The sequence below is a fragment of the Ictalurus furcatus genome, chromosome 6, assembly GCF_023375685.1.
Source record: "Ictalurus furcatus strain D&B chromosome 6, Billie_1.0, whole genome shotgun sequence".
Lineage (NCBI taxonomy): Eukaryota > Metazoa > Chordata > Actinopteri > Siluriformes > Ictaluridae > Ictalurus > Ictalurus furcatus.
The window spans coordinates 24,248,727-24,260,882 of record NC_071260.1 but is presented as its reverse complement, the minus strand read 5'-3'; the positions used below and the strand labels follow the sequence as shown (position 1 = coordinate 24,260,882).

The 12,156-nt window shown below is 41.9% G+C and overlaps 1 protein-coding gene across 2 annotated transcripts in view; it reads left to right on the top strand.

The window, feature by feature from the left end:
* Positions 1-1,767: 1,767 nt before the first annotated feature.
* nrp2b (neuropilin 2b) overlaps positions 1,768-12,156 on the top strand; it is a 78,204-nt gene continuing 67,815 nt past the window's right edge. The window contains exons 1-2 of one of the 2 annotated variants that reach the window (XM_053627239.1): positions 1,768-3,882; positions 9,891-10,065. In XM_053627239.1, coding sequence (XP_053483214.1) covers positions 3,810-3,882; positions 9,891-10,065 — 248 coding nt within the window. In that variant the 5' untranslated portion in view covers positions 1,768-3,809. The remainder of the gene's footprint in view (positions 3,883-9,890; positions 10,066-12,156) is intronic. The other variant, XM_053627238.1, reaches the window with a different exon arrangement.

Here is a 12,156-nt window from a genome sequence, read left to right as displayed (position 1 = left end):
TTAATGAACATTAAAAAAAAAAATGCACTGGCAGCATGTGTGAAAAGAGAATGAACCCAGGACACATGTGTGCATGTGTATTAGTGTGAGCAATTGGGTTTTTTTTTTTTTTTTTTTTTTTTTTTTCTCCCCAGTTAAGGGAAAATGAAATCTATCAGCACAGCCGAGCTGTAAATTATATTGACATAGTAATTTACTGTTCTCATAAGATGAGGTCAGTACACCTCGCCTAGAGGAGGTTGTGCATGTGAGCATGTAAACAAGAATATCTTGACACCTACAGAATTCTTATAGTGGGAGCAATTCAGCACATGGAGCTATACATGTTCCACAGAACATCAAAGGGAGAATGATTGACGTCATGTTTTCTTTAGAACGCCATCCCACGCTTAATTCGCTGTGAGTGGGCATGGCCCACTTCAAGTTCTGATAAGAGTGGAGAGAGAAACAGTGGACATGTTGTAAAAACTGATAAAAGTGCTTTGTGTCTGACCTTTGCCCTATGAAAGGAATTTCTGATACAGAGTTCTATTTCAGAATGTTTCTGTCCCAGTCTTTAACATGTCTACATGCCAGTCCAGATATTCTAGCTCAGTCAGATATTGTAGATGTGGGGGACATGACACAGCTGTCTGTTGCTTCTATTCCCAAGTGAATATGAGCAATGATTAGTCTGATACCTTCAAATCTTAATTCATTAGTGCAATAGTATCAGTTATAGTTGTGAATAATTTCTAATTCTGCTGTTTCAGTGACTGAAAAAGCTTTGAATTATAATAAAGATTGTGATCAAAGTGGAAACAGGGTTGTAAACATGTGGATGCACAGGGTAGTAGCTACCACTCTTTAAAAAAAAAGCCTTAACCCTAAATTTCACCCCAAGTGTGATGTCCAATTTCATTTTTTGCTGTTTTTCAGTGACTGAAAATCACCTATGAAACATGTCAAGCAGTGTTGATTTGACTGTAGTTCTGTAGGTATTTGAACCCTTGATTATTAAATATTTACGCGGTTACCCCTTTAGTTTGTCATATAATGTCTAAAATCTGGACGCACCACTACGTTGAAAACATCCACCTGTTCTGGTGTGTATACTGAAACTCAGGCAGCCTAACACATGCAGGCGGTCTCTGCGCTCCTCTTCCTGTGAGGCGGATAGTGCGGACAGCCCAAACCACCGGACACAGAGCCCTCACTGTTCTTCACAAGGATCCCCATACTCAGCCTGCCATTAGCTCTAAAGATGGATGATGCCAGGTCAGTGGAGGGTCGAGCTAAGTGTAGAAAGGGCCAAACTGCGCTGTCAACGCTGAGCAAAGAAAAAAACTCTGTACTGTCCCCAGATCAGCACCTCATCGCCAAATATAAACTTTAACCATGGCAAAAAAAACCTGTGCGACTGATCACAAAACAGTGGACAGGGACAGCTTCAATCAGCACTGCCGCTGACAGCCTGAAGCTCTCAGGTCAAACTGGTCAAACTGTATCATTGCCTCCAAAGCTCAGAGCTCACTCTTGGCAGGAGCCGGCACTCTCAGATGGAGATAAGAGCGTCAGGGTGGACTGGGACAGAAACCCCCTGAGGATCCAGCCTGCTGACTCACTAACACTGAGAAAGCCAACGAATTGTTCCTTCATCTCTTTATCATGATCACTGAATTTTACTCATGTGGTTCAAGCATGCCACAAATACCGACTGGTCATGTGACCGTAGTAAGACTCAACCTGAGATTTAAACAACCCTGGGTCAAAACACCCAAAGCCCACAAATCATGTGCAGCTAGAGAATAATTTAAAGTGATCTTAATGACGCATTGCTTTTGGGCCATGTTTAGGGTGTCAGCGGGTGTTGTGGTCTCAAGCCATTGCTCTGTCATGTTCTGATTAGTATGCTTGAGGAGGAGCAGCTCTTGGAGTTTATTTTTGGAGGTTGCTCTGTCATTGCGGTCTGTGTGTGTATATAGTTAGAGGGGAAACAGGGGGCCAGTGACGACCCAGTGCTGGGTGCGGTACATGTGAGCATGACAGTTGGTTTGGGTCGCTCTTAAGGATGTATGCTAAAGACTTTGATGTGTGCAGTGTGGTGTATAAGGTTTTATCTATTCCTGTTCCCTTAAAACTATAATTTTCCTTTTTCTTCTCCTTTTTGTTAAGCCTCATCTCCATAGTGTTATATCAACATGCACTTCTGCACACCGCCAGGTCTTAAATTAGAGACTGACTAAAGGTGGTGTGGGTGGACACTTCTCCAGAATCTTTGTTTTGCTCAATTACTTCATCACCAAACAAGGAACTGCTACTACATTCCTGTGTTGGTAAGGATTTGTGTTTTCAGCAGGAAATCATATGACTAGCTGATGGTAATATGCAAGTGTATTCCAACTAACCGGAGACGTCAATATACATCCAAGACCAGTTTGGCCTGACTTAAATCAGCATGTATGACAACATTGGTCTGTTTTGGGGAAGTTTTGGTCCATGTTGATTTGGGAACTACATTTTTATTTTTAATTTCTCGTCCTGTTGTCAAGTACATGTTCATTAATTTCATCTCAGCTGTGCATTGCCATATTCATCCCCTTCACCTGCCCTCCATATATATCTAAACCTTAGCTCAGCATTTTAGGTTTGTGCTACATCTGTATTTTTATCCAAGTTTTTTTAGCCTGAAGGCCACTCAGAGGTATCGGGTTCTTGACTCTGGGCAGGATACCCACACTAAAGACATGGCAGTGTGGGCAATTACAAAAACCATGTGCAGTTTCTTCTCTTTACCTTTTTTTTTTTTTTTTTTTAATCATCACTGTGTTGTTATTAACATGGGTGAGGCGGCCCTCGCTTTCCAGAAATACTCTCTAACTGATCTGTGTGTTTTTGTGTGTGTGTGTGTGTGTGTGTGTGTGTGTGTGTGTGTGTGTTTTTTTTTATTATTATTATTTATTCTTTATTTTATTTTGCGGCGATGGACGTTGGCGTGGCGTTTGCGTATATGTCTCCTTCGCCCTGTCTTTTTATAACTCGGCCGAGCGCTCCTCTTTAATCACACACCGGGAGGGATGGAGGGAGAGGGAGGGAGGGATGGATGGATGGATGGAGGGAGGGAGGAAGGCGGGCCGAGGAGCTGCGTGTGTGTAACGCGATAGCTGCGCCGTACCGATGCCATTACACACACTCTCACACACACGCTGTAGGCTACAGCTCGGACCCACATCTCTTTCCTCCACGCGCTGGAGGAGTGAAGGTAGCGGAGTGGCGGACGCGGACAACTCCGGACACGCACGCGCTCAACTCCGGACACGCACGCGCTCCACGGAACATACGACCGAGCCGTCTTTACGATCCCCTCACGCGTTTTCCCCCACACAAGTGAGGAAAGTCAGAAAACCAGTCCGAGACACCTGGTGTCATTTGGATTGGATAAGAGCTTCACTCACTTTCACTACCAGCTCGAGGAACTCAAGGGACTCGAACTTAACGCAGCTTTTGTTTCTCATAGTTCGGCTCGTTCCCTGCCATGGTTCCTAGTCAGACTTCAGGAAGAAAAGTTCTTTAGAAAGCTGATTTATTCAGTAATGCGTTATTGTTATTATTTTAGCCTGTACAGCGCTATGGGCATGGTGTTGAAGCACGCGCTGTGATCGGAGTTGCTCTGCGTGTTGAAGAATCACGCGTGTAACAGGCGCGAGGACAGAAGTGATCACCGCCGTGCTGAAGAGCTCTTCTCGGAGGATAAACCCGTTTCTCCACGCCGAAAGAGGGCCGGGATTCCAGAAACAAGACTCCAAGGGTGGCACATTTCACCCAGAAAGATGGATTTAGCCAGCAGACTGTATGGATGCTTACTAGTGTTTTATTTCTCGCCGCTGGTTCACGGAGATGAGGGTAAGTTAAAGGGGGTTATTCCAGACTACTGACATTTCCCTGCACATCTGTATGCAACACACGTGTTTTTTTCTTTTTCTTTTCAGTTTTAGTGTTGCGTTTATTCTTTGCTTTATAGCTTCATGTGTGAACCCAGAATGTGTGTGTGTGTGTGTGTGTGTGTGTTTTATTCTCAGAACGTGTTTTTGGGCAATTCTGGAGGCAACTAGTGTTAATCCCTTAATACCAGCAATACCTTTTTTAAGATGCGGAAATACATCATTTTTAGTTCTTGATCGACAAGACTAGTATAAATCCATGAGGCTAATAAATCTTTTTCACTGTGAGAGGTGTAATTACTGTAGCAGTCAGTACAGTGCGCGCGCTGGAGAACCATCAAGATCCCAGATCCGTTTTTCTAGCCTACATTTTAATTGAGTTTATTTTAATTTGAGCACTTCGACACCAGGTAAAGGCATGCGTATTTCTCACTGTTCTATCGAAGCTCATTTAGCTTTATTTTTAGGAGAACATGTTATAGCATGTATTACACCGGGGAAGTGAGTGGTATGTCACTTGCTCGCGCGCTCTCATTAAATCCAGTAGATTTATTTTATTTTTTTTTGTTGCATGAATGGGATCGTTTCCCAATCTTCATTAAGTAAGCATGTATTCGACTGTTTACACAGGGTAATTAAAGCTGAGCTCCAGCACTAAAGAAATGTGCTGCTTATAATTTTTTTTATTCTGCATTATTAACTACATTTTTCTGCTCCACTTTCTGAGCCAGGTTTGTGCGGTGAGGTCTCACAGCTTTCCGTCCACGACTGAGTATTCGGTATTAACAGATTTCTTTATTAACCCCTAGACCTATGGAGGTTCCTGGGTAAATCTCGTGTGTTCGTGATCAGTTTTCATACCAGATCCGAGATCCGCGCTCTTCTCCATCAGGAGTCGGTGTTAGACCGAGCATGAGTGCTTGTAGTGTGTGTGTGTGTGGGGGGGAACATGTTCCCGACCAAGTCCATGTCTAGTGTTGAAGAAGAAATCCGTGCACACAAGACCTAAAACAATCCTAGCTTTGATCTCTAATAGATCTTCTCATTTCACTCCAGTATTATTTGGATCTGTGACAGATTTGTTGTTCTGATGTGCATGGGAATCTTCTGATATAAAGAGCTACACGTCCTAGATGGGAATTGTAATGTAAAGATGAACTTGTCCAAATCACTGTGATGAAGTTCAAGTGGGGTTCACGGCAGCGTTCGGGTCGACCTTCTCACAAAACTTCACCACCTTTATTGGACTCGATTTAAAAACAGTGTTTTATTTGTGGTAAAAGTGTTGCTCTTTGATATATCCGGAATTTAAATGTAGTTTTCTTAAACCATGCGTGTGATTGTCTTTCACTGTATTTGAGAGCATTAATACAAAACTTGGATTCATTTAGTCATTGAGTTTCTCATCTGTTTATTTTGTCATTTTGAACCTGATTTTAGCAAAAAAAAAAAATCAGTTTTAAGCATTAATAAACTGATTTCCCTGATTACAGCCTAAATAGCGTCTTGTTTTTATTCTGTTCTGACTTGAGCTGTAGCATCGGATCCACAAGGGGCTTTTCCTCAGGGATCCTTTCTGAAAGCCCAGAATTCTCTCCCAAACAAACAGCCACTTCATTAGTCCAGTTATCCTTCTGAATGGCTGCATCGGCTCTTTTAATGCCAAAGAGAGATGGTGAGGAAGAAAAAATGAGAGGATACTTGTTTGCGGGGTGGCAGTCATGCTGAGAACTGCTGTGTCTACGACGTGTGGCAGAGGACTACAGCTCACACTGAGCTTAGGAGTAGATGAATGGTACTCTGGGATGCGTCCTTTTGATTTGGGAATCAGAAGGGACAGGAGAGAAGCAGTGGATAGTTGACCTGCTTGAAGAAGCAGTTCAGTCATCAGGGATATGTGATGGCATGGAAGAGCTTAAGCTCTTCATCTCAGTGATTAAGAAGCAGTTAATTATCAGCTGAAGTCCTTGTCAGTCAGTCGCTGCTGTTTTCTTCTTGCCTTGCTCTCCCCTGGTAGTAGCTCTGGCCAACTCAACAGATTTGAAAAGAATTTCTGTGTGTGTGTGTGTGTGTGTGTGTGTACTCACTGATCCTTGTGCATTGCACTTCTTTGGCTGATCACTGGGTCGCCCGTGCCTGCAGGCAGTGCTGGTGCTGGTGGTGGTTTATAGGCTGGGGTAAATACACACACTCACCTGGCCACCTGCAGAGCTCCAGCACTGTAAACAAGCACCATCATGGCATGTGCAGGCTGCTGCTCGTGGCATTTGTACAGTGTGTCCGGAATTTAGCTTTAATATCTGGCCTTGTTAGGTTTTCTATGTGCTTTCGTTTGGCTGATAGCAGGTTGGCTGCACTTTCTGCTGCCTTTCTGAGGGGAATTGGAAAATGTTTTTACTTTCTAGCCAGTTGCTTCACAGGATACCAAGGGGATAGGATCTCTTTAAAATTTCATCGGAGGGTTTTATCGCTGTCCTGCTAAACCCATTTGTCATTTGCTGTTTTTGCCGTTCAGAGGTTTTTGGGTGTTTTTTTTTTTTTTTTTTACATGTGCTTCTTTTAAATATCACTTGGGTTTCTTCTGTACTGTTTCCGCTTTTGTGTAAGTAAGTCAGCAGTATGTTTTCTCGACCCATCTGTCCCTGTGTGAATGTGTGTGTGTGTGTGTGGGTGTGTGTGTGTGTGTGAGAGAGAGAGAGAGAGGTGTGCATAGTCAGGTTCAGTCCAGCCTTGCCTCTTATTTCTTTATACTGTTGACACACACACACACTGATGAGACACAGATGTAAGACTTTGGCAGCCACTAAGCAGCACCGGTGTGTGTGTGTGTATGTGTGTGCACATATGTGCTAACAGAAGAATCACAGGAGAGTAAATCAGTGCATTCCTTGCATACGGAGCAAACCCTCAGTCAAGGTTATGCCATGGAACACTGTGAATAGTCAAGAAACCAGAGCTAAGTGGGAAAATGACAAGAATGGTGATCCCTCTCTGTGTTGTCTTCCCTCAAATTTATTGCCACCCCATAGTATCAATTCAGAGGTAAAGCAAGAATAATTGCGTAGGTTGAGTGGCAAGCTCGTTAGAACAGCATCTGTTGCTGTCAGATCTAATTGAGCAGAATTGGATAAATGTGTGGTATCTGTGCATACAATAGCCATTATGGAGATTGTAGTTGCCTTATCTTGTTGTCATGTTGCTTTGTTTTTAACATCTTTTTTCTGTTGAAGAATAAAGTCCTCTTTAACGGAGGATGAGCCTCTAAATCTGCCAAAAAGAAGGTCAGCTATTTGCATTTGGGCTAGTAAACAAGTGTTCCTTCATTCCATCTCTGTTTCTGTCTATTGTTTTTTCTTTTTCTCATGAGGCGATAGCAAGAAACGTGCTGAAATAGTGCTATCGCAATGAAATTCAAAACAAGAAAGGAAGTCATAAATAATGCAGCTCTATTCTCTTTCTCTGTACCATTTACTGTTCCTTATTGCTCGAGAAGGGGTGATGAATACGATAAGTTTAGGATCGCGTGTGTACGTACAGGCAGCGAGTGCGGCGCTATAATCGGACCTGAGTGCGGTGTTGGCGTTCTAAAAAAGGGACATGTGGAAAATGGAGGAAAAAGCCTGTATTGAGAAATCATTGATCTCCTCTATTTCAAGCCAGAGAAACATCTCAACTCAGCAGATCTTCATGTTGACGGAGACTGTCGTGTTTGCATCCGCATGCATGTGCACATGGTTAATAAAATGGTGCTCGTTGATGCATCAGTCCTCAGGTGATCAGGTTATAGGAATGAGAAAACTATTTTGAGCTTTTATATGGCCGCTACTAAGATATGCTGCAACCATTCCACTGTAAGCAAGGCATAATCTCCCATTTTCACTGAGACACCCAGCAACGTAGCTATGCATCATCCCTTAATTCAAATCTAGTTTCAAAACACATGTGTCATTCAGCATGATTGCATTTTTCATCATAAGGAAATGCAGCATTTCAGAATCTCCATAGCGCAGTTTTAGAAATTTGCATCTACCATAAAAATCTACATATCGCTTTAATGGTAAGAGCAGCATCATATCAGTTTTACATGCAAGCACACACATGTGCACACAAACACCAAGCTTTGAGTGTGTTCTTGCCGTTGCCCCAGTCTCTGAGGCTGTGTGTTGCTCTGATAGCATGTGGCACAGTGGGTAGATGGATCGACTCCTTTAGCAGCACAGGCACAATAATTCATGAGGCCATCACACAGCATCTCTCTCTCTTTCTCCTTCTCTCACTCCTTCCCTACTTTCTGAACTGAAATAAATTCTCACAGTGGCAGGCCCATGCTGCTGAGGCCTAGAGCCAGGAGAGGAAGAGCACCCCCTAATGAGAGCCTGCAGCCTGTCAAACCTATAAGCACACACACTCACATAGAACAAGGTCTGTTGAGAAAATGTTGAGCTGGCAATATTTCTAGCACAAAACTATACATGCTAAACAGCCCTGAAAGAGCTGGAGGCAGTGGTGGGGTCACTTAATTGCTGTCAAACAGGCAGAAGAGTTTCAGGCTATTTCTTTTTGTTGTTATTGTACATATTTTGTGTGTGTAGTGTATATGTATAAGTGTAGTACGTAGTGGAGTCCTCTGTGGCCATTGGGGAAACGAGAGAAGGGCAGCCTGGCATATCAAATGCAATGGAGCAGAAAGCACACCTTTAAATTTCTAATAGCCTTCCAAATGTCACCTCTTGAAAGTCTATTACATCTCACCCATCTGGGTTTTCTTTATCCAATATTTGACCTGAAGAGCTTTGGAGAAGGGTCCACATCTTAGAAAAGTCATCTGTATAAGTGCTAAAGTAAAAAAAGACACAGGAACAGTCATTTAGAATGTCATGTGATTGATATGAATGCTGCAATAAAGTTCTGGGATCTTCATAACAACTGAGCAAGCGCATTCGTCATATATACAAGCTCACGATGCACGGTGGAAACCCGCCATAACACTTAATCAAACCTGTCACTTCCTCTGAACCCATTCCCAGCATCCCCATCTGAGCTCCTCCATGTGGCACTGGATCAACCCCAGATTCGTACAGTAATGTACGTGTGAGTTTGGGCCGGTGTGTGTACTGTATGTATGAAAGTCCTTGCTGAAGCATTGGCGGTTTAGTGTAATGGATGAGTGTGTATTTTTAGATCAGAATGTTTGCGATTCATGTGGGTCGTGTACCTCCTATCAGTGTGAGGCATGACTGCAGTTTATCAGGTCTCCCTCCTACTTGGTTAATCTTTAATATGTTGCGTTCTTCTAAAATTTAAGACATGCAGCTCATTAGAGTTATAGCACAGGTTAAACAACCTGAACTGTACACTCGGGGGAAACGATAAATGAAAGCATGATCACTTATTTGAGTCTCAAATTACAGTTTGAGTCTTGTAATGGATAAACCCGGTAAAACAGATCAAGGCTGAGGAGAGAGGGCATAAAAGAAAAAATGAATGAATGAAAGAGTGCCCTCTCTCTGTTCCTTGTGCAGAAAGGCGTCTTTGTGGCCAAATGCTGATCTCACAGCATTAAGGTGACCTTTGACCTGAAGCAGACACACAGCCTGTATGCCGTTTCCTGTGACAGGATAGTGACTCTGTGTACTAGATGGGTTATTATTCTAAAGATGTGCAGATTGAATCAGAGATCAGCAGAGATCATGTCCCAATGTTTGCAAATGGCCAGTCCTTGCTTTTTCATGACAGGAGACAAGAATGGCTAATGGACGCAAGACAAATAGCCTTTAAATATGTCTGTCGAGCATGTACACATTGATTCTTACCTTTTTTTTTCTTTTTTTTGTAAAAGCAGATTTATTGAGTTACTTGAATCATATCCATTGTATCAAGTGATGATTCATGTAGTTTAACAATATGGATCCTGTTGAATCACTTGTGTTGAATCATTTGAACTGAATCTGACCTTTGTTTCATTTCCAGAGCCATGTGGTGGGCACCGGGATGCAAGTGATGCAGGCTATATCACCACGCCTGGTTACCCACAGGAGTACCCACCTCATCAGGACTGCCGGTGGATCATCACGGCTCCAGAGCCTTCGCAGCGCATCGTCCTCAACTTTAACCCCCACTTTGAGCTGGAGAGGCTGGACTGCAGGTTAGGGGACGTCGCACAACACATGCAAGTCATAGCTTCAGTCAAAATAATTGCAAATAATACATTCTCAAGTTCTTTAATTACAACCCCAATTCCAAAAAAGTTGGGACGCTGTGTAAAATGTAAATAAAGGTGAATAAAAACAGAATGCAATGATTTGCATATCTCATAAACCCATATGTTATTCACAATAGATCATAGAAAAGAAATGTTTAAACTGAGTAAATGTACCATTTTAAGAAAAAAATAAGGTAATTTTGAATTTGATGGCCATAACATGTCTCAAAAAAGTTTGGACAGGGGCAACAAAAGGCTGGAAACGTAAGTGTTACTAAGAAGAAACATTTTGCAACTAATTAGGTTAATTGGCAACAGGTCAGTAACATGACTGGTTATAAAAAGAGTATCTTAGAGAGGCAGAGTCTCTCAGAAGTAAAGGTGGTCAGAGGTTCACCAATCTGCGAAACACTGCATCTACAATTTGTGGAACAATTTCAGAATAATGTTCCTCAACACAAAATTGAGAAGACTCTGAATATCTCATCATCTACAGTACATATCATCAAAAGATTATGAGAATCTGGAGAAATCTCTCCAGAGATTTCCAAGGGACAAGGGTGAAAATTAATATTGCATGCCGGTGATCTTTGGGCTCTAAGGCGGCACTGCAGCAAAATTTACTGTCAAAGTGAAGAACTGTTCTGTGGTCAGACGAATTCGGAAACCATGGATGCCGTCTCCTCTAAACTAAAGAGGACTAAAGAGGAGAGGGGCCATCCGGCTTTTTATCAGTGCTCAGTTTAAAAGCCTGCATCTCTGATGAAATGGGGGTGCATTAGTGCCTACTGAATGGGCAGCTTGCACATCTGGAAAGCCATCATCAATGCTGAAAGGTATATACAGGTTTTAGAACAACATATGCTATACAGATTCCATCCCATCTTTACTTCTGAAAGACTCTGCCTCTCTAAGATACACTTTTTATACCCAATCATGTTACTGACCTGTTGCCATTTAACCTAACGTCCCAACGTTTTTGAGACGTCTTGCGGCCATCAAATTCAAAATTACCTTATTTTTGTCTTAAAATGATACATTTACTCAGTTTAAACATTTGAAATGTTTTCTATGTTCTATTGTGAATAACATATGGGTTTATGAGAATTGCAAATCATTGCATTCTGTTTTTATTTACATTTCACCCAGCGTCCCAACTTTTTTGGAATTGGGGTTGTACTGCTTAGGTATGAAAAGTCTACATTATCTCAGACACTGTCTTACACAGAGGCATTTATATAACCTAAAGGCTGTAGTGTTATGTTGTAGTCTGTTAAATATGTTATGAAGCACAAAATTAATTTACACATACTGAACTGATCTTTTCTGAGGAGTGAGAGCTATGAATCATGGGCTATGTAGCAGATGGAGGCTTTTAAAGTTGTTAGTAGACTCAGGGCAGCAGGCCACTGATATTCAGTGCTTTTTTTTGGAGCAATTTCATGTCACAAGACCACAGCGCTTCTCTTTTTTTTTTTTTTTTTAACTGTTACATTTGAACAGAGCCTCCAATCTGGCACCAAGCTGTACTGGAGGATCTCCCAGTGCTCAAATGGAGACTATTGAGTCTGACTTGCAGACACCTCAAAGGACGTCTGTGACGCCTACACTTTAATTAAATATACAATAAACAAAGCATTTCTGAATCCCAGGGATTTATGGAAATGTACAGTATGGATTTGAGAGCATTCCACAGGCTTTGTTGGCTGCTGTGGTGAGTCCACCCCCTGTTGGTCAGTAGTGGAAATGCATGCGTGATGACTCAGAAATGAACTCTATTTTAGCATATTTCTCTGCTAATACAGTGCCATGTAGTGAAGTAAGATTATAGAATGATAGGGAATTACTAGGTTATAGAGTCAGAAATAGTAACTGATTTTGTAGCAGACTTCAAACCACTTCAAGCTTTCTGAATCTAGATTAACATTTTTACTGTATTAATAATACATAGCTATTTACAAAGATATTTATAAACAGGCTTGACATTTCTTTGTTAGATTTAGAGCATTAATATTTTACCAGCTGTTGTTGAAA